This window comes from Rhynchophorus ferrugineus, unplaced genomic scaffold, assembly GCF_030347505.1.
Source record: "Rhynchophorus ferrugineus isolate W39M unplaced genomic scaffold, kcgeb_rfMv2 rfM7, whole genome shotgun sequence".
NCBI lineage: Eukaryota > Metazoa > Arthropoda > Insecta > Coleoptera > Curculionidae > Rhynchophorus > Rhynchophorus ferrugineus.
In genome coordinates, this window is record NW_027472586.1 from 35,306,729 (window position 1) to 35,331,252 (window position 24,524).

Below are 24,524 nucleotides of genomic sequence, written 5' to 3' on the forward strand. Positions count from 1 at the left end.
TATATTTGGTAATTTAAAGCTTATATTTAGTAGAATTTACTAATTAGAAAAAGTAGAAAACTATTTAGTTCTATAGATTATATCTGGAGGGTAAAAAATGTACGTATATTTACTGTTTAAAAGACAATATATTTTCCTAAACCCAACTTTTCTTTGTCTCTCGATTTCTTTTCTTTGAAATAACTTATTTTAAATTCAATGACATCCTGTTCTATATTCCTGATACTAGAAACGTAATATAATACCTTATAAAAGTTAATATATTCTACTAGTAAACTGGGTTGTGTTTGTTATTATTTTTGTATTGAGAATGAAGGTGAGTTCTGTAGTAAGTAGTAAGTATACAGTAAAATAGACCTTTTAAAATAGGAATTATTTATGATTTTTTGTATTGAATTTGTATTTTAAAAAATTGCTGAGATAGTCTAAATATTTTCTATTACTTTTTATGATTTTTTTAATTCTATAGTTGTGATGTCTTAACGATATGGACGTCGATAAAATAAGGTCGTGTTTATGGTTATGTAGTCAGCAATATTTTTATAGATCTTTAGCATCTTCAGAATATACGTTGGCCAAGGTTTTTTGCATCATTGTCGTAACTTTATTTGAAAAGAATTAAACCGATCATAGAGAAAAAAAACTAATACCAACACACCAGTTTGGGTTTATTAATAAGAACTCAACAATTGACCAGGTCGACACAATAAGAAATGTTATCGAAAAAGCCTACGAAAGTAAAAAATTATGCTCAGCTATATTCTTAGATGTAGCACAAGCTTTCGATAAGGTTTGGCATGAAGTCCTTGTTCATAAACTACAAAAAATGCTATTAAAACAACACACTAAACTATTAAAATCATACATTACAACCAGAATGTTTAGAGTCAAGCAAGAAGAAACCTACTCTAAAATAAAAGAAGCTAAAGCGGGTGTACCACAAGGAAGTGTTCTGGGACCAATATTTTATCTACTCTACACTTGTAATATACCACAAATGGAAAATATTGCGATGGCTACATTTGCTAATGATACTGCGATTATAGCTGTCGGAGACAAAAGTGAAGAAGCCTCGTGAAAATTACAACAGGCAAGTGACAATATAAATAATTGGACACAAGTTTGGAAAATAAGAATTAATGCAAGTAAACTGTACATGTGAAGTTTACCTATAAACAGACCGTACAAGCACCAATATCATTAAATAATACTATCATTCCATATAGCAACAATGCTAAATATCTCGGAATGAATCTCGATGCAAAACTTCGCTGGAAGGAACATATAAAGAAGAAAAGAAAAGAACTGGAATTGACATATAAAAAAATGTACTGGATAATTGGAAGAAAATCACAATTATCAGTACATAATAAATTGCTATTATATAATCAAATACTGCAACTTATATGGACATACGGAGTTCAATTATGGGAGGTATTGTGGGTGTACCCAAACACTGTAGGACTAGGACTTATTACCTACATCGAGACCTTCAGATATCCACAGTCAGTCAAGAAATCAAGAGAATTTCAAGGGGGCATGAGGAAAGACTCCATTCTCATCGAATATTGAAATATTGCAACTTTTGGATACCACCAGAACAGGACACAGACTCAAAAGAATCAAACCATCTGATCTTGTGTAGTGTTGTGTAGTGAGGTGCCTATATTAAAAAATTTAACAGTGACATGTATACACATTATTTCACCAGAGACTGAGATAGGGCCGATGGGTCCTCTTAGTTATATACCTAGAATTAAGTTATCATAAAGACAAATTGTAGGTTATAGGAAACGACTAGTAATAATGTATTAATTAAATAATAAAAAAAAATTATTGTAACTTTTATATATCTGAAAATGTACGGTCGAGGCTTGTGCTGCTGTTGTATAAAATTCACTATTTCTTCTGGAATAAACATAAATGATTTAATTATATGTATTAGTTATTATTAGTAAAATATATATTAATAAAAATATGTTCATTACTAGTTAGTATCGATTAAGCTGTTTTGCATTAATATGAACAAGAAATACTCAGAATGTGATATGTCTAGTGAGCACGTTGGGTGCGGAAGAACTTCTTATTCAATCTATAACAGTTTATTTTTCACAACTCTTGCAAAATATATGAGTATAATAAGAAGAGGTCTGTTATGTGAGTCTTATTTGCAGTGGTATATTCATCAATCGACGTTGGTAGATATTCATTAATATCTTCATTTACTTTTAGTACCACGTAATATACTATATCTTATCGTACCCAACATATGCACAACAAGATTTTATGGCCATGTATATTCTTGTTTATTATCAATATAGATCTCTTCTAGACAAGCCGATAATTACGTGCATTAGGGTTTGTGCATGGGTAGATCTCTATTAAACATTTTTCATCACCAGTCACAATCAGCTGCAGAAAACTCTTCTTTTTTCTATGGAAAGTAATGAAACCACTGCGTTGAAATATTTTGAAGTGCAATTTTCTGTTAAAACCTGAGATAGCCATTTTACTTACTCTAGGATATCTCCCGTCGTATGTAAATGTTTGGAAACAGTTAATTCATTCAACTTTCCATCTTCAGGCCTTTAAGTTGGGTTTTGTCTTACAATATATATATATTTTATATATATATATATATATATATATATATATATATATATATATATATATATTCTTGCTGTATATATAGACGTTAATGACCGGCCGTCAAAAATTTCAAGTGCTCGTCAAGTTTATTATACGCCTTCATATGCTTATGGAGTAACTGCTGTATAAAATTCTTATTATTGGTAATGATATAGAGGAGATGGTTTTGGTTTCGAGGTCTGATAAAACTAGACGACCAAAAATGTTCGATGATAATGAATTGCATGACTTATGATGGATGAAAACCTAGCTCATTAACTATTCACACATGTCTACACGTGATGGAAAATGTTCAAAAGAAGAGAAATAATTACCACCTGAATTTGCCGAAAGTGTTTAAGTTGTTAATTTGGTTGAATAATCTATGTAATTGTTCTGTTATTCCGTTTAATTAGTTTATTACGGAAGCCAAATTGTTGGTGTGGAATAATATTTCTCTCATCTGTAATATATATATATATATATATATATATATATATATATATATATAAATATATTTATTATTATATATATTTATTTATTTATTTATTTTCCGACCATGCTCAATCAGCATTCGAACCCGCGGCTATCGCAATCGTAGGAGGACCGACCTGTCGCCTTTACTACTGCGCCACTAACCCAGCAGAAAATAAATATTGTGTATGTCAGATATTCATGCTATTTTCTTCTTATTAACCTTGTAAATTCCTTACAAATTTAATATCAATTTCTAATTGTTAAGCAACATTGCAAGAAACTTGATTATACTCTTTCAAATATAGTTTATTCATTTTATTCACGTGCAAAGAAGACCGGACCAAACCTCCCTAAACGACAACCGTTTAAAATAACCCCCGCCCTCTCAATCATCCACCTTCCATTTACTCAGTTGTTTTGTCTGGCGACAACATTCCCCATCCGATGGGTACAAATGGACGTTCGTTCAATTCTGTTTCCGACAATCCGCCACTATTCTGATCAGCCTTATGTTTCATTTACGCTCCAATAAGTCTTATTTTGTTTTCGATTGGTCTACGGGTTTATTTTATTTTAGGAATTTATTTTCGTCCGGTGAGGGTGGGAGTGAGGGGGAGAGAAGCGAAAGTTCTCGCGTAATTTGATGTCAATTTTTTTTGCGGTTGTTTTCCAGGTTTTTAGGTGTTTTTGACTTTTGGAAACTAATATGTGGCTTTCGATGTCATAGTTTTTTTGGTCGGTTTGTATACGGATTTGTTAAATGGTCTTTGATTTTTTTTTGTTTACGGCTATATTTCGGGAGAAAGTCTACTTTTTCTATTTTGTATTGGATGCCCATAACGCAGTAAATTATTCTACACTAATTTTCTTCAGCGTCTTCCTATTTATTTACTGTAACATTCTTAAATCAAGAATTTAGCAAGTTTCAGTTTTTCATTTAGACTAACTCATGAGTTCCTTTCAATTAATTATTTGGTAAATAATGGTCGGAGGGGGCAAGGCCTGGAGAGTACGGCGGGTGCGATAATATGTCTCATTCAAGTGCTTTCAACGATGCCATGACCAATTTTGCTTTATGATACTTTTTATATAGTATATTTTATATAGTAATAGTAATTTATTGTATAATAGCCAATAGCAATTTAATTAAGTACCAAAAAACTTACCCGTGTAAGCATCATCTTCTCAAAGCAGATATGAAGGAAATATATGTAATAAAAGGAAAATAATAATTTTATAGAACAAAAGAAACTAGAGTTAGTAGATTTAATCCATAAGAAACTAACGAACAATTTAATTGACTAATACTAAATTGTTTTGTTGAAGATTTATTTTTAGTAATAAAATCGGATATTAATTAAAAGTAGTAGAGAAGTAGTAGTAGAGTAATAGAAATATTAATATCAGCGTCATGTTTTATGTAAAAATGGGTAAACTCACAGAAGAAAGTAGCATATACCTACAGATTCTCGATAATAATACACCAATCTTCTACATATTCACCAGATGGTGAGTTACCAAACTCATAAATTGAATCAACAGCAAGAGAAGCCAGTGCTTACTTCCACTAACCCGTCGAAATTTTAATGAATTAAAGCACTTCCAATGTTGTTCCCAAATCTTATTTATCTATATCTGTAAATTATTTATATATCTATATATTTAAATAATATTAATCTGCACTGGAAAACATTGCTAAATGGCAAGAAATATCGGCTTATTGCGTTAAATAGGACATGATTCCAATTCCAGGTCCAAAATTCACCAAAACTGGACGACAAAAAAGAAATGTGTTATGGACGAATGAGTAAAATATAATTTTTTTAAGAGGATTTTATGCGTCGATGAAGGGGAAGGGGTTTTAGAATCTTATTTTGTTGACACTGTCGAATATGGTGGTGGTATCGTGTTGGTTTTAGGGTGGTTTGATGCCAATAAAACTAGGTTGTGATTACGTTTTCTTCTAGAGTGGATCGAATTGGCCAAAGCGTTGAAGTGTTGAGATGATGGACATTCAATAAGACAATAACCCTAAATATTCGTCAAAATTACATTAAGGGTTCCTAGAAAAAGAACTAACCATTAAATGTCAATGTCAATAAATTGTGTATATAATACACAAAAAAATAGGTATATAATGTAGTATTTGCAAGGTGTAAGAGAAGCACTGCCTTACAAAAGGTTTTTACTTTTTCTGTATTCAAATTATTTAATTTACGTTAATATAGCTTAACAATGACATTTTTATTTAATTTCCTAGTGGTTCTTTTTCAGGAAATTTTATCTTTTGACGATTATTGACATGAAAATCGTAATTTTTAATCTATCGAAAACTAAGGTAGCATCTGCATAAGTGCAGATAAATATTTGGAAGTTTTTAACAATATATTTTTTGTAATTAACATTCTATTAATATTATGAAAATCGAAATGTAAATAAAAACATTAATAATGCGAATAAATTGTTATTTGTTCATAGTGTAATTTGCCTTATTAGATTTACATTTCAAGTGTATACTGGCCGCACCCTTATCGAATAAGTTCGTCCCAAAGACCGTTACAGAGAGGAGCACCCCGAATTTGCATCACATCTGGATTACTTCAAACTTACTGAAATTAGATTTTCTCTCTGTTCAAGTCTCCCAAATAAATGGTAGAAATTGTAAACGCTGGTGATATCAATCAGCTGACTGAAGCCTGTCTAAAACTATATGGGTACAATACTGAATAAGTTTACTGTACTTGTATGTCCGATAATAGTGCAATCATAGATAACCGCTTATTCAATGAGTATTTAGACTAAAAACGAAAGTATTTAGACTTTGCTCGAAGTTATTTGTGAACGTTAGGTAAATGTGTAGCAAATAAGATGGGTAGAGTATGATGTTCCATTTAAATGATTTCACATCGATTTTGTAACACGTCAAGCATTGTCATGGTATGATAACGCTCGTGACAAAAAAGCATCGCCACGTTCTTTATCTTCGACTCACATTAGGGTTTTCAAGTCACAACTTTATAAGAGCTACTTATATCTTTGGACCTAAATATGTATGAAAAACAGGTAGTAATATACCAAGAACTGTTAAAACCAAATGAAACCATTATTGTAAAACATCTTAAAGTGTATTGTAAGATAATGATCGGCCATATATTCCAAGAGATATATGAGACGGAAAAAAATAATATAATCATTTGACATATACATATTATTTATTTATTAATAAGGTGTCGAGCTATTATTTGCTTTTAAAATGCCTACCATTCGTCGTGGAATAAATTCGTACAGTATCTGAAGAGTTTTCAACGGGCTGTTGGAGATAGACTACTCCATCATTACTACTCCTCATTTTGTATTTTAAAACTTCCACTAAATGTTTAATTATGTTGAGGTGAACTGAACCTTTTGGCTGTGTCATCTTGAAATATGGCAGTGTTTGAGTGCAATACTCATTCAAAGTAATCTGATTAATGTTGTGAGTGGGAGAACTAGCTGATTATCACGATATTGTCGCCCAAATTATGACAGAGTCTCACCTAAGCTTGACTGGAGGAAGCGCCTCGGAATTTGAGTTTTCTTTAGAATCCCCCATATATAAACCCGGACTTTTGTAGGAAACAATAACCAACAGAAAAAATATTAATTTTGTAGAGCTGCCGCTATCCTGTAATTCGAAACAGTATGACTCAAGTAAATGTCGAGTTTCACTGTAACTTTCGTCGCTCCTTGCCACTGATGTTTTACCATATTTTGTGTTTGCTATCATTCACACATTTCACCTCACTTGTTCAACCGCCACAAAACAAAACAAGGCGAATACTGCAATAATATAAATCTACAATAATTTTCATGTAAACTGAGCAATAACAAATCAATTGAAAAGTCCCCGGCCTGACATGTAGATGGCGCTACTAGAATTAAATCCATTATAGTTCTATAGCTGTCGTTAGCTGTTGAATCATTAGTTTGTGAGTTATACTATTTTTAGTCAAGCAACTTTTGTGATTTGGAAAAAAAAATGATAAAAAGGAATTTCTTGTGTTGATAAAATATTGAATTTTGAAGAAAAAAATATAGTTGAAGCAAAAACTTGGTTTGATGCCGAGTTTCCGGACACTGCCCCAAGAAAATCAACCATCAAGGATTGGTATGCTAAGTTTAGATGTGGTCAAATGCGCACCGAAGACGGTGAACGCAGTGGACGCCCAAAAGGGGTTGTTACCGACGAAAACATTTAAAAAATCCACAAAATGATTTTGAATGACCGTAAATTGAAACTGAATGAAATAGCGGACACTCTAAAGATATCAACTGAACCTGTACATCACATCATTCACGAATATTTTGGTATGAGAAAGCTCTGTGCAAAGTGGGTGCGGCGCGAGCTCACTTTTGACCAAAAACAACGACGAGTTGCTGATTCGGAGCAGTGTTTTAAGATGATCAAGCATAATAAACCCGAGTTTTTGCGTCGATATGTGGCAATGGATGAAACATGGCTTCATCATTTCAAACCGAAGTCCAATCAAGAGCTATCCGAGTGGACTGCACACGATGAATCATTGACTACCTTGATAAAGGGAGCACTATCAACAGCGACTTACATAGCGTTATTGGACCGTTCGGAGGACGAAATCGCCGAAAAACGGCCGCATTTGAAGAAAAAGGAAATGTTGCTTCACCAAGACAATGTACCGTGGCAAAAATCCATGAATTAGGCCTCTAATTGCTTCTTTATCCAACGTATTCTCCAGATCTGGCCTCCAGCGACTATTTCCTGTTCTCAGACCTCTAAAGAATGCTCGCCGGGAAGAAATTTTCGATCGATGAAACTGAGGCCTATTTTGAAACAAAGGACAAATCGTACTACAAAAGTGGTATCGAAAAGTTGGAGGGTTGCTATAATCAGTGTATCACCCTTGACGGGAATTAAGTTGAATAGAAAAAAATAATTTTGCCAAAAAAAATGTGTTTCACTATGATAGGCTGGGGACTTTTCAATTGACCTGTTACATATGTATCATTTGCATGAAAGCAGTGTTGCCAAAATGTAACAAGTTGTACTATATTGTATGGTCTTCATATTATTTTATCTGACCATTAATGATACATTATAGGAATTTTAACAGATTTACGCGTATCCAGTGTATTCCTCAAATTTTGTACCCTCTCAATAACTCTATTAATATTGGTATCGATATATTGGAAAGTATTGTTAATAGATCTAGTTTGTACTTAAAAATGACACGTTGTTATTAAAAATGTATATAAATATATATTTGTATAAAAAAATTTAATCGTTCAGCTCTAATTTTAGAGCTTTTGCGAGACCCTGTTCCTATAACAAACACAATATGTTTGTCTAGTTTCTTATCTATAACGCAACATACCTTTCTCTGTTATTTATTTCATAGCTTCTAGCCCTACTTCAGCTTACGCTTATGTTATTATTGTTATTATGTTATTGTGGAATGGGATTATACCGTTGATCTTGGATATATGATATTTCACTACGATTTGTTAGATTTTGAAGGACTTTGCCAGCGAAGCTTGAACCATCCAACGCCAAATACGGATAGTATTTGCTATTCGTAGAGAACTGTTTTAAATAAATAGTTTTACAATAATAATAACAACTATATTTGTATTGGTTCTTTAGTCATAGGTTGAATCAAAGCATTTTTAACGCTGTAATGTAACCTAACCTAATGTTTCTAACCCCTCTTATTAGTAAAATGCGTTAGAAGTTAAGAATAATCGTTATATTAATTAAAGAACTGAAATGTAAGAAAACTATGATGGATTCACCGAAATAAACCGTTTATATACGAAGCGGGTGACGATCAACATCGCCTGTTCGATTCGAGATCAAATTTATGAGATACACAAAAACAGTGAGTAGTTTTTTCGATATAAACATAATTTAATACAATTACTTCAGAGAAAAATGTTAGTCTAGTAAATGTCCATAGAAGATTTAGCCATATGTAGCTCTTTGATGGATGCAATTCATTCTTTAATACGCTATTGGGATTAATACAATGTAACATAAATTTCAAATCATGTAAAGATAACCCGGAAACCGGGACCTTAAAGAATTGCTTTTAAAAGAATACTGGTTTCAAAACCATTTTACAAAATGGAACATTAGGCCAATTTTGACACTAATAAAAAGAGTGATAACAAAACAAAATGAAAAGATAACAAAAGTTGGTGAAAAAACATAAAATTAGAACAGAATTTTATAAGGTTTTGTTAGTCATACTTTTTAATAAATCATTGGAGATAGAGTGTTCTTCGTGCTGGAAATAGGAATTGTCTTATTACTAAAATAAAGGTGTAAGAGCGATTATCATGGAGGAATGAACCATAACATGTTTTTTATCTTGTTCGAAAATCACTATTAAAGAACTTGGAGGAGCAATGATTAGTTATTAGAGACAATACATCAACTATAGCACGCTGTTAAAAAGCTCCTAACAATTGGATTGACAAAGGCTGTAATGAAGGAATGACTTGAAAATCACAAATGGCTCTCCAGAAACAACCCTAACCTAAAAAACTATTGTTGCTGTATAAGTAACTAAAGTTTAAGTGTTTTGATAATACATACATTTGATATACTTAATGATAATGCTAAAGAAATTGTATTTGATAATCTTGCCTTTGTTTAATTATTTTATTTGGCTTAGAATGTTGTTATATAAGAGAGAAAATAAACCAAAAGTCAAATTTGATGAGGCAACATTGCGGCGTTTTGACGTCATAAATTTAGTTGATGTAAATTCACTGCAATTTAAGATAGACTATATAAGTTTTATCATCAACCGGCTATACATTAATTAACATACCCAATAATTAGACTGAGAACCTTTACCCACGTCGTCTCAACGAAACCAGAAACCCGCAAATGGAAAACAGCAATCAAGCATGCCTTGATATCTCGAAGAGCAGATTTAACACACTCCCCGGCCGGTCGAATTACCTCACAGCAAACCTTAATAATAAATCGTCAAACGTCGATCTGTGACTGGCGATCGATTAACTCCGGCTATTTTCGTTCGTATCCGTCGCCCGAACGATGAAGCGAGATCCCAACCATCCATCCGAAATAAACAAAAAACTTGTAATAAAGTTATTACTGGTGAAAAGTCATCGAAAGACCTAATAACATCGGCGGCGGGACGTGATCCATTTATCAGACTGCGGCGAGATATAAAAATAAAGCGAAACAAGCAAAAGTCGACCGCAGATTCGCTTCGGAAACAATCAAACTCAAATAAGCCGATTGGGGAATATTATATTAAGTGCTTGCATGTATGCTGATCATTTATTTTTTGCTTTAAAAAGGCATATATTGAAAAAGATTGGTATTCATACAAATATTTCCGTCATTTTCTACAAATTTTCATGTCAGATGAACGATGCTGTTTTGTTACCTATTCATCGTCAATCGATTTTTGTACTTGTTCAGTATTTCGAGACCGTGCACCAACCATGTCATGGTGTAACGTTTTAAATACATTTCAATCAGATGGGGCTATGTCTGGTGAGTACACCAACTTTCATTGGAGCAGCGACAGTGTATCCTTCACAATTATAGCAAGATGTGGCCGATCGTTGTTACGGTAGTTCAAGTAGTGTCAAAAATGCAAGTGCAATTCATGCAAGACACTTTGTGTTGTATATAACACTAAAAAGCTATTTGTTCTTATTCTGATTTGTTACGGTTTTAAAATTACAAACTACTTATTATATTGTAGAAACTTTGGGCTTAACATCTATGTCACCTTTTTTAATATGAACTGTGTTTTTCTAATAACTTCTATGCAATAGATTCAATAGTTTTACTCTCTTTATTTTCCGTCTAAGCTATCATTATCTAGGAGCTTTAGAATCTCACCACTGATGTGCTGGTCAAATCGTTTATAGACAGTTTCAGTTTCGCAGTATATTATTTTGCAATTTTTCTATGATATTTCTATTGCCTTGGCTGAAACAACTCCAGAGATGAACATTATAAGTTCACACTGGTTTCAAGACTTGTTAGTAAAGCAAAAACTTATTATATACTGATAGAGCTGAATATCTCCCCAATAACCAGTACATTTTTTGTACTTTAGCTTGAGTCTTTTAACATGTGACTTCCACCATAAGGATCATGCCAAGATATTTAGCTATATGGTATTTGTATTTTGATGTATTCCTTGTTTTGGAACATTTGTATGATATTTCTATTGCTTTGACTTGTACAAGACCAGAGTTGTACACCATAAGTTCATACGAATTTCAAATTTATTTGCTCATTTTGTTTTAATATATGGCTTCCATCTGAATTTAACAACAAGGATCATCCCATGATATTTGGCTGTATTTTCATACGGGACTACTTGTTGATTTATATATACTGACTTGTAGTCGATTTTTTGTTGGTGAAATCATTGCAGCATCGTATTTTATCATTCATCAATAGCTATTTGTAACTATTTGGTTTATTCAGTGGCTACGAGTACAGTATCGTCTGCAAATGCAGCAACAACATTTTCATTGATTGTAGAGAAGTCTCGACCGTACATCAGATAAAGGACTAGTTCCAATACACTTCCCTGTGGTACATCTGCTTGTATTTTCCCCAAATCAGAGTAGGCATCTTCCTATTTGACTCTAAAGTAACGGTCAGTTATACATGACATTACTTTTTTCAATATTTGTCAGAGAGAAGCATCTTAATATTATGCTTGAAACCCGCATGCCAAGTTTTATCTAAAACTTAAGCAACATCTAAAAAATTGCAAAACAAACTTTATTTTCATCTAGTGATTGAATCTATGACATTAGTGATTCTATGAAACTCGTCAATCGTGGAATGTTGCTTCCTGAAATGATGATTCAGAATAAGATGATTTATCTCAATGATTGGTTTATCCTTTTTAATAAAGGTTTTTAAAATAATAATTTGGACATTTTTCTGCATCTCCAACTGAAGGTTTTTTTTATTAAAAAAAAGCAAACCACATATCTTTAGATATCTATTTGTTAAAGATCTCACTCGCTATACCCTTTACGTGGCTCCAAATACGTAACATTCGCGTGATATAACATATGCAGAAGAGGGGAATAATTAATAAAATAACCAAATTTAATATTATCAAACTATTAATCGTTAACATAATTTTCTACTCACTTCTAGTATCTCTATAAGTTTCTTCCACCAACTGAACAAAAGGATTATCCATATATCCGTGGTGATAAGGGGTATCCCAGAATTTGGTAGCAGCTATGGCAATGCCCGACTGTTCCAGGGATTCCTTCAATATGGCAGCTATGTTGGTGAATTCGTATTCTGGCGACTTTAGATAGAAGAGTACCACCTATTTAAATAAATTTAGTATGAGTATTAGAAAAACTGTCATTGCTTAAAATTTGTCAGCTACTAAATTACTAAATTGTTCAATAAGTTTAGAAAGACGTACATACGTTCTAAGTTAGATCTTGAATACAAATACAAAACTTATTGAAAAACCTGTTACTTACATGTGTCCAATTGAAAGCAGTTAGCACAGAGATGACTGATTTGGATATCTGAGTGTCTGGTGGTCTAGTTCTAGCGAATGTAGGAAACTTCGCTTTGTCTGATGTGGCAAAATGGGTACAAAACTGAAATACAACCATGTGAAATAGAATTTTATCGACCAATTTCACAGTTAACAATAATAACAAAAATTTTTAAAAACTGCTATTAAAAACATTAAAACCAATCATAAATTGAAAAAACATAATACCTGCCAAATATAATACCTGTTAGGTTTTATGAGCAAACATTGAATAATTGACCAGGTACATGGTAATCACAGAAATTATTGAAAAAGAAACTTATATTTTTAACACAAAAATGATTTTAAAACAAAATATGTACGTAATAATCGTTGTATTGTTGTTATTAAAATTCAGTACACATTAAAAACAATAACATAAATGTTAAGCGTAATGCAAGAAAGTATGATAAGCTATATTCTTAGATGTAGCACAAGCCTTCGATAAGGTTTGGCATGAAGTGTCACCAAAACAACACATCGAAATACTAAAATGCTATATTACAGCCAGAATGTTTAGAGTTGAACAAGAAGAAGCTTAATCTGTAATAAAACAAGCCAAAGCAGGTGTAATACAAGGAAGTGTACTGGGGCAATGCTTTATCTACTCTACACTTGTGGTATACCACAAATGGAGAATATTACGATACTACATTTGCTGATGATACTACGATTATAGCTGTCGGAGACAATAGTGAAGAAGCCACACGAAAATTTCAATAGGCAAGTGACAGTATAAATAATTGGGCACAAGCTCGGAAAATAAAAATTAACTAAAGTAAATCTGTGCATATGCAGTTCACCTACAATAAGACCATACAAACACCAATAACATTAAATAATACTATTATTCCACATAGCAACAAGCTAAATATGTCGGATTGAAGAGTGATGCAAAACTTCGCTGGAAAGAACATATAAAGTAGACAAGAAAAGTACTGGAATTGAAATGTAGGAGATGTATTGGCTATTCGGAAGAAAATCATAATTATTAGTACATAATCATTTATCTATATTACGAGCGACTATTAGTAGGGGTAGCTCTTTCCTATTAAAGCTTTTCGGACAATTTTATGGACGTATATGGAAAGTATTTTCATTGTATATTTAGTTTTTTATACCAATTATCACATTTTAGATGATGTTTGAAGCCGTCACAGTATAAAATATATTATTTGGAAACATTTCCAGGGCAGTATGTCGTTGCTTAGACAGATATCCATGAAATTTTCGTTAAAAAATGTTTAAAATAAAATGTCTTCCAAATAGATTAAATCTTTCACATTCTGTATAAAAGCTGGTGAAAAATACCATAAAACCATTATTTTTTGCACAAACTGAATAGTTTTTGAGAGACATACAAAAATTGAGTTTAAATAATTTTTAGGTAAAAACATATTTTCTCCTTAATTTTCAAACCATTAATATTTACGCCAAAATGGATTATACCATGTTATTCAGCATCTGATTTTACATAACTGTGGATATTTTTATCAATATGTCCTGGTTTAAAGTGAAGTTATAAAGGAAAATCTGAAAATGACCAAAAATCGAGATTTTTCCTGAGTATATATATGGAAAAAATGTGAAAAAAAATTGCATCGCCAAATAAGCTGAAAACGTCGTATTATATGAAAATTAGGTTGAAAAAAATGATGAAATGGTTATTTTTACTACGGGACGAATATATTTTGAATTACGTGTAAAAGTTCGGTTAAAAATTTTTTTAACAAAAAACCTATTTTAGTAGAATTTCTTAAAACTTTAATTTATACAATGAAAATGATGATGCCATCATAAAAAGCACTATATTTTACGTATAGTGTGATATTTTCGGTATCGTATCTTCGTTTGAATCAGAGCTGTTAAAGAAAATGCAACTGAGAATGACCAAAACTATTTCGATTTAAAACAACATATTAAACATTTTATCGAAAACATTTAAATATACAAGAAAAATAAGTTTACCATCATCTTAAGCATTTGATTTTACATAAAACTTGACATTTTCGTTAAAGTACGTTGATTTAAAACCGAGCTGTACCGAAAAATACCAAAAGAAAACGTTAAAAATTAGTTTTAATTGAAAACATATTTGGATAAACACCAACTAAAATTGTTAAATATATACGAAAATGACTAAGTAGTCTAATTAACTATTTACTTTAATATACATATACATAATTTTAATAGTGTAAGAGTCATATTAAAATATTATATAGTATATAATTTAATTATTATATAAGCAACTACTGAAACCTATATGGACATACGGAGTTCAGTTATGGGGATCTTCTGCAAAAAGTAACATAAATAAAATAAATACAAATACAAATTTTTTAGAACAAAGTCCTGAGAGATATTGTGGGCGCACCCAACTATAGGACTGATTATTACTACATCGAGACCTTCAGATACCCACAGTCAGTCAAGAAATCATGAGAATATTGAATTATTGCCACTTTTTGATACCACCAAAGCAGGACACAGACTCAAAAGAATCAAACCATCTGATCTTGTATAGTGATGTGTGGTGAGTTGCAGTTAATAAAAAAAACAGCAGTGACCTGTATAAACATTATTTCACCAGAGAGTGAAATAGGGCCTGTGGGTCCTCCTAGTTATATACCTAGATTTAAGTTATCATAAAGACAAATTGTAGGTTAGTCGGAAATGACTAATAACAGTGTAATAATTAAATAATAAAAAAAGCGTAATGCGTTTATCGTAAAATAAGTACTTTGTAATTTTAAACCTAAATAACAAATTCGGATAAAACAAATAGCTTATTCGTGTTAATCACTACATAGTATAAAACAAAGTCGCCTTTTCTGTCCCTATATCCCTATGTGCGCTTAAATCTTTAAAACTACGCAACGGATTTTGATGCGGTTTTTTTCAATAGATAGAGTGATTCAAGAGGAAGGTTTATATGTATAATACATGCATAATATACTAAGGCAACATTGCTAATTTTAGAGGTTTCTAACGTGATGTCGTAAATTAACTTATTTTTTAGGCTTATTTAGCAATTAGCATAAACGCTGCCTAACCCTACGAGTTAGGTCAAATTAATGTACTACAGTATTGTACACCATAAAAAGGTCTACAAAAAAGTCCGCGATGGTATATGTTTATCTTTTAGGGATAACCCACATTAACCATTTTTATTGTTTACTTTTTACGTGAGAAAATGGCTTATTTACGAAGCTATTTTAAGCAATACGGCATTAATCCTTATCGAATTAAGTACCTTAAATACAGTGTGCAATTAATATAGATCAATATGGTTCCTTACAGCATGTAAATTAAACAAATATTTTCGGAGATATTACAAATTTAAAATTTGCGTTTAAAAATGTGTAATGTAATAAAAATTGTATGAATTTAGATATTCCAAAGATAGCAGGAAATCTTCATAGTAAGTATAGGGGAAGAGGAATTGTTTTACTCCAAATTTAATGCGTGCAGGACAAGGGGGCAGTAATGAATGAACCAAAAATACTGGATCGATTTTAATCATGTTTTCATTGAGTGACATAAGCATATATATTTTATGCCCGTGCAAAGTCGGAGCGGGTCGCTATGTTTTTATATATAACGTTCATACTTTTTCTGCAGTGTATTTAATTTAGTATCAGCATTGCACCCGTGCGAAGCCGGGGCGGGTCGCTAGTTTATTATATAATAAACATTAAATGAAGTCTATGTGATTTGCTTTTCTTAGATTAGTATAGTAAAGAGTGACAATTGATCAAAGCTTGACAATTAGAGTAGAACTTAAAGTGTCTAATAGTTTGTATTAGTTTGCGACATTGTTTTTTTGTTTTGGTATTTATATGTTACCTGACAGATGAGTGTATAGACATAAAACAAGTGACCATAGTTCTAAGATTAAAAGTGTTCTTTCTTTTTATGTGAAATAAATTTTCTGAAAATCTGTATGTGTTGTAAATAAAGTCACATACCTACCATACCTTAAAAAATAATCAAATGGACTTACATATGATATCATGGGGACATTAAATGCCGCCGCCATGAAAGCCTCGTGCTCGCAGGTTTCCTGCGGTCCGATATATGCGGAAACGTTCCTCGTCCACAAATCTGCGGTTTTCTGGACGCTGATTATTTCCTCCCCGTAAGTTTCGGCCACAATAAAGTTGAGCCTGTGACCGCGACGTCCGAACACGCCTCTGTTCACTTCTTCGACGGCGAGAGATATTGCTCCGGATATGGTTAGTCCTGGTCGGGAGTATTCTCTGTCTCCTGTAAGAAAATATATTTTGAGTAAAAATAGTTAAAATATCGTATTTTATATTTCAAATACACGACTTAAACAGATTTTGTATGTCGTTTTTTAAATACGTGTGAAATAGTATTTTGTAATTTGTATTTTAATTAAAGCAAAACATATACTTTGCCCACCTCTGGTTGTTAGAACAATATGTATTAATACTTTTAAATACGATAATATATGGAATATCTGGAAAAACGAAAATATCTATAGAAATTGCAATATTCTAGATTTACTTTTGGCTTAAAGTAAGTTTATTACTAATATTTTGAGGATGTAGTTACTTTAAAATGTCAGAATCTATAGAAATGATAGCCGGATTGTCTAACTGCTCTTGGCCTATTCTAGATGGTAATTAATTCATAACTAATTGTAAGTTAGAGAATGACTTATCAGCTGTAACTACAGACATTGATATAATAATAGTAATATGTAGTGTTGAGAACTATCGACTGAAATCGACTATCGACTGTTGCTATTTTTGGTTCGATGATTTGACTACTTTTCCCAGTGACTGTTTCACTCGACTGTTTTCAGTCGCTATTTTCGGTTCGACTGATTTTGTTACTATCTACTATAACTTCAGTTGCACTTTTAGTTACTATTTTTGGTCCTAATTGTTTCACTCGATTGATTTTTAACGTTCTGGCTCTGTCGTCCTAGCCGTAACCTTGATAAAAATGTACTCAATTTATGCTTACATAGATTTATATGTAATATATATAGTTTTATGATTTTTTAGGTGGTTTGCTTATAAATAACAATATATTTTATATTAATATTATAGCATTTTAATACCACATTTTTCAAGATTGTAAATGTGGACAAGATGTAATGGGACAAAAAGATTAAAATTTGGAATGATAAATAGTAAAATATTTTGACTGTTTTTATGGAAATAATATGTAATATTGCGATTACTCTCTCGATTTTTGTTAAAAATATTTTCGTTCAATAATATCCACAAAATGATTTTGAATGACCGTAAATTGAAATTGAATGAAATAGCAGACACTCTAATGATATCAACTGAACGTGTACATCATATCATTCACGAATATTTGGATATGAGGAAGCTCTGTGGAAAATTTCACTCACTCACTTTTGACAAAAAACAACGACAAGTTGATGATTCGGAGCAGTGTTTGAAAATTATCAAGCGTAATAAACCCGAGTTCTTTCATCGATATGTGACAATGGATCAAACATGGCTCTATCGTTTCACTCTGAAGTCCAATCGACAGTCATGCGAGTGAACTGGACACGATGAACTCGCCCCGAAGTGTGGGAAAACGCAACAGTCGGCTGGAAATGTTATGGCGTCTGTATTTTGGGATGAGTATAGAATAATTTTCGTTGGCTACCTTAAAAAAGGAAGGACCATCAACAACGACTATTAGGACGTTTGAAGGACGAAATCGCCAAAAACGGCCGTATTTGAAGAAAAACAAGTGCTACTGCACCGTGTTAAAAATCCATGAATTAGGCTTCGGATTACTTCCTTATCTACCATATTCTCCAGATCTGGCCCCAGCGATTATTTCCTGTTCTCAGATCTCAAAAGAATGCTCGCTGAGAAGACATTTACGTCGATACCTTACGTTTGTGGAATATACAGAACTGTTTGCGGTGTGTAAAAACCAAGAAAAATCCATAAACAGACTACATGCAGCTAGCCATGCACTAATAGACTGGACAGAAAAATGGAGAATAAAATGAAATGAGGTAAAATTTGTTCTTATTAATTTTACCAACAAGAAACTAGAAAACCAGTCTTGAATTTGAATAGTGCTATAGCACCATATGTAAAAAGTACTAAATATTTAGGGATAACAGTAGATGTTAAATTAAGATGGAAGGAGAATGTGAAAAAGAATTAGCTGAACTCAAAATAAAATATAAGCATCAATATTGGCTTATTGGAAGAAAATCTAAAATGCCAAATTACAGTAAGATATTAATTTACAGTGGGGCTATACTTGTGATAGTATTATAAAGAAAATCCAAGAAATTCCAGAACAAAGAATTACGTAACACAGTGGATGCACCTTGGTATGTACATGATGAAGATTTGCATTGTGACCTGGAAATTCCTAGAGTCAAGAAGGAAGTTAAATGATTTTCTGGGAAACAAGAAGCCGGGCTACACCGCCGTGGAAACTCAAAAGCACTTCAGCTACTACATTAACGATACTTGGTTCGAAGACTAAAAAGGAATAAACCCTGGTAAATTGTGACGTAGTGAGCAAGTGAAGAGGTGTAAGGGGTAAGAACGGAATTGTAGATTGACGTTGGATAAACTGTACTGTTTAAATTGCAATAATAATTGTTACAAGTAAACTAATGGTTGATCTAGGACATCAGTTTTTATAATACATGAATTTATAAAGTAATAACAAAATACACAAAAAATTTCGTCCTGCAAACTTATATTCTATTTTTGAAATGCAAAATAACGTGCGCAATTTTTTAAAATTACTTAGAATAACTACCGAGTAAGAGTATAAAAAAGTAAAATAACATTCTGTTAAATTAAAAGAAGGATAATACTAATAAAGTTTCTACGAGAAAAAAATTAATCAAAAAAAAATCGGAATATTAACTTTCTCCTCCTGAAATGCCTAAATAAAAGCAAATAATATCTATAGGCCTACAGATATAAGTCTATCTCCTAATGGGAGATATGTCGTGATATTAGAAAGAAACAAAATTAAGTTGCCTACATTACCATACCAATATAAACATTTTCAATATTTCTCGTCGTGTATTCGGATAAGGAACGTGACTGGGCTCGGTAAGCAGTCAGTCAATAAATTTAGATCTCGGAAGCAGCCTCGCGGGCCAATCCAAACAAAAAAGAATGTCCTCCCAGATTCCGTTTAACTTAAATTTAAGAGAGAATGAATTTTTTAGCGGGTGCCCTCGATTTTGTCGATGTTTTTTTTAATCGAAATCTTACCCGTGCGCAGTTACGATCTCGTCAAGTCAGTCAATCAACCTGTAGCGATCTTGAGGCATGTTGAATTTTACATCGTGGAATAACTGGCTACAAAATACCCAGATTATATCCCAGATGTTGAACACGGGCGGAATGATTCAACTATTAAATGACAATGGTTATCTGGCAACCCCGAAACATAAGCCACTCGCCAGGTGCTTGACACGTGCATGGAAGGATAGCACGAGGAACGGAACCAATCAACATCACATGGTCCACGTTATCCCACGAGACTAGCCTGATGGACGAAAACCACAGAAGCCAATCATGCATAACATGAACACATGAACACCCTTAAATAACGAAACGCCACACGTAAGGCACTCATATTAGGGAGAATGCAGTGATTATATCTAATTTTATCTAGAAAAATGTACACAGCTAGTGACAGAAGCAACTAAGTAGAGGTACAGTGAAAAACAAACAACACAAAAAGCTACTAGTTTTATTAGCTATAACTTTGCTCAAAGAAAAGATGAGTAAGTTTTCCTAAAAAGTTTGCTTGGCCCGTATATTTTTTTCATTATGATTGAAAAATTATATCGATTAAATGGTGACCGCGATTCAATATGCAACTTTCGGCTCTTTTTAAGGCATTTTTCATGACATCCTGCAACATCTGAGGATGAATTTCTTCAATTTCGTGACGAATATTGTCTTTAAGATGTTGAATCGTTTGGGGTTTATTCACATACACTTTTGATTTTAAAAAATCTCATAGGAAAATGTGTGGTGCTCTTAAATCCGGAGATCTGGCTGGCCATGCTAAATCGCCACTTCACGAGCTGTATGTATTGTGGCCCCATCTTGCTGAAACCACATGTTCTCTAGTCATTGCTCTTCCATTTCAGGTACAAGAAAATTTCGAATAATGTCTTGGTACCGTTCAGCAGTAACAGTAACTGCAACACCTTGGTCATTTTCAAAAAATAGGGACCAATGATGTTTCCAGCATGAATACCAGACCATACATTTGTTGCATGCAATGCATCTAGTGCATGCAATGATGTTTCATGAATAAATTAATTAATTTCATGAAATGAATCTGTATTCCCCAAAACAGACTGCTCTGTTCATTGACACAGCCACTGAGGAGAAAAAAATGGGCATCATCGCTCGTTATCAATTTAGACAAAAAATCTTCAAATTCACCAGACAGCCTTAGGATTGCATTACTGTACTCAACTCGTCTCCACAATTAAATTTGGACGACTACATAATACAATGGTTAAAGCGAACCTGAGCTGAACCTGACATAACCAAGATGACGCGCAATAAAAATTGTAGTGGGATTTTTGCCCCACCTGTTTTCTTATGTGCAGCTTCCCATTATACGAAAAAAAAAATTGTGAAGCGAAATTCTGTTTAAAATCAAATGAAAGGCGAATGAAAGTATTTGTAGGACGATTGTGTTTTTATCCACGCTTTTCTTCCGGAATTTTACCTGGACGTCTTTGTGATCCCGTCAAGTATCCCATGGTGAAGGTGTCGCTGTAGGAGATGGAAACGTATGATGCCATAATGTACAGGATCAGGTGGAGCATATCGCGGGTGAGATCTAAAAAAATAACAAGTATATTATTCGTTTACCTTGGAACTTTTTTAATAACTAGCAATAAAAAGAAAAAATCTCGCAGTGGGAAAACATTCTCGTTATATATAACAAAAGAATGGACCTATTTCGCAATCCCCATAAGAACACTAACAAAAGTAAATAAACAGGATGATATATGGTGTGGATGTTTCAACTGGACGTACTTTTTGAACATTTCTCACCACAATATATGGAGTGTTACGTTTTTTACTCAGTAAACTGGTGAGTCGTAATGAATACAGTTTTTCACATTACACCAGCAAGAAAAAAATTAATATATATTCAATTCAAAGTTTTGTTGTACATGTGTTCATCAAAATGTTCATTATATTGCCTGCCACAATTTGTAAGTTCGTTTCAGAATTAGACACTATTTTCCTTCTCATTTTATTCCATTTAAAAAGAGACACAATGCTGTCTCAATAATTTGAACGCGTAAAGGAATGAGCCTGTCAAAGTCGTCTGGTTGCCAGGCATATGCAGAATTCTTGCAAGCAATTGTGATAAGAGCTTATAATTCTAACCTATAAACTATTATGGCTGTATAATTAACTGTAGTTTTTAGATACACTATAATGTTAAAATAAATTATATTTGATAACATTTTTGTTCAATTATTTTATTTAGATTAGAATTTTGTTGTATCTCAAAGCCAAACTGAAATAAAACTCAGAGTTGATGCGGCCGTTTTGATGTCACAAATTTAAATGACGTATGTACAAAATAACTTTGAATAGACTATATATTTTTAAAACTCCACTTTTAAAATTAAGGCGGTAAATTTCTCGAAATAACAGTATATCTATTAGCAGAAATTTTACTGATTTAAGAAAATTCTAACTGACTAACGATTGGTAATAAATGGGGTATTAAGAAGGTTAAATGAAATAGACTAAATCATTTAACAACTTTCGGTTTTTTAATTTGATAAGTCATTACATTTTTATTTAATATATTAATGTACTACAGAGTGTCCCAAAAAACTGCATGAAAGTTTAATTTATCCTAACACCACAAAAAAAAACACAAAAAAAGCCAGTAAACAAGAAACGTTTTCGAATGCTGGTTCAGAAGCAATTTTGACCTGTCTACTTGAAAGCAGTCTATTTTTGCTTTCTTCTATATAGGACTATTCATTCTTAAAAATTGAGTAGTTCAGGCATTAAAACTTGGTGTTGAGAGATTGAAATTAGATAATGAGATACTGAAAGTGTCTCCACACTTCAGTAATGATAAATTAATCAATATTAAGATTAATTTATTTAATAATGTTTTATATGACGCACGCTTGCCTTTGAATTATCACCATAAGCGTTAATGCTCCAGATATTATAATGATATCAAGCCACAATTAGATATAAATGCTCATATATGATCTACTAAGTATTTGTAGAAGATGGGAAAGATATCCAGAATGAACTTGTTTTAATAACCTTATTAAATAGGTTACAATGATGACAAATTCGTTGTTGTTTCACGAGATGATATTAATCGTTTATCTATTGCATATATCTCAGCTATAAGGGTGGCAAAACTGGTGGGGAAACCGTATGTAATTTGTCGACTGATGTAAACCACTCTGATTTAGTAAGTTGTTTTGGATTCATCAGTATATATGATAATCTACTTTACTATGATTTAATTACCACAAGGAAGTGTACTGGGGCCAATGATTTATCTACTCTACACTTGTGATATGCCACAAATGGAAAATATTAAGAAATTTGCTGATCACACTGTAATTATAGCTGTCGGAGACAATAGTGAAGAAGCGACAGGAGTAACTGGACATAAGCTTGAAAAATAAGAATTAATGAAAGTAAATTTGTGCATAAGCAGTTCACCTACAATCAGACCGTACAAGCACCAATAACATTAAATAATACTATCCTTCCATATAGCAACAACGCTAAATATCTAGGAATGAATCTTGATGCAAAACTTCGCTGAAAGGAACATATAAAAAAGAAAAGAAAATAATTGGAACTGAAATATAGGAAAATGTATTGGCTAATTGGAAGAAAATCACAATTATCAGTACATAATAAATTGCTATTATATAAGCAAATATTGAAACCTATATGGACATACAGAGTTCAATTATGGGGATGTTGTGCAAAGAGTAATACAAATTTTTCAGATCAAAGTCCTGAGAAATGTTGTAGGTGCACTCAAATAATGCAGGACTGACTACCCACATAGAAACCTTCAGACCCACAATGAGTCAAAAAATCAAGAGAGTTGCAAGGGGGCATGAGGAAAGACTTCATTCTCATGATAATATTGAAGTATTGCAACTTTTGGATACCACCAGAGCGGGACGCAGACTCAAAAGAATCAAACCATCTGATTTTGTCTAGTGTTGCATATAGAGAAGTGCATGTAGTTATGGTTATATACCTAGATTTAAGTTATTCTATAGACAAATTGTAGGTTAGTCGGAAACGACTAGTTAAAATGTAATAATTAAATAATAAAAAAAAGTATCATTTAACAGAGATAATAAATTCTCGAACTAGTGTAAAATATCTCTCGTAATCAGGGAATCCTCATAGTTAAACCGATATGCTTGATGTGATAGAGCCAGGAGGAACAGCTTGGGTGTATGGCTCTAGAAGGTGGTATGTTCAACATGGCTCGTCGTGCACTGCTAGAGAATCTTTTCACGCCAATATTATAAGAATTGGTTAGCTTTAACAACAAAATTCTAGACAGATGCTACAACGTGTCATTAATTTGTTATTAAAAAACATCAATTAGTGAAACATTTAACTGTTATTGATATATAAAAGAGATTATATTAAATAACCACCTCGAGGTCCCTATTTGTCTTTACTGACTATTTCCTATACTAATGTCTTAAACCAAAGAAGTAGTGTACGAATTCCACGAAAACATATGTAATGAAATGCAAAATATTTCATTAATTTGTGGACTCTG

The 24,524-nt window shown here is 32.4% G+C and overlaps 1 protein-coding gene across 1 annotated transcript in view; it reads right to left on the reverse strand.

Annotated features, from left to right (window-relative positions):
• LOC143200288 (guanylate cyclase 32E) overlaps positions 1 to 24,524 on the reverse strand; it is a 123,501-nt gene that overhangs the window by 59,486 nt on the left and 39,491 nt on the right. Inside the window, exons 2-5 of the mRNA XM_076410713.1 lie at positions 21,435 to 21,548; positions 16,702 to 16,964; positions 12,640 to 12,762; positions 12,290 to 12,476 (exon numbers count right to left, since the gene is read on the reverse strand). Of these exons, the coding sequence (XP_076266828.1) occupies positions 12,290 to 12,476; positions 12,640 to 12,762; positions 16,702 to 16,964; positions 21,435 to 21,534 (673 nt within the window). The 5' untranslated portion in view covers positions 21,535 to 21,548. The remainder of the gene's footprint in view (positions 1 to 12,289; positions 12,477 to 12,639; positions 12,763 to 16,701; positions 16,965 to 21,434; positions 21,549 to 24,524) is intronic.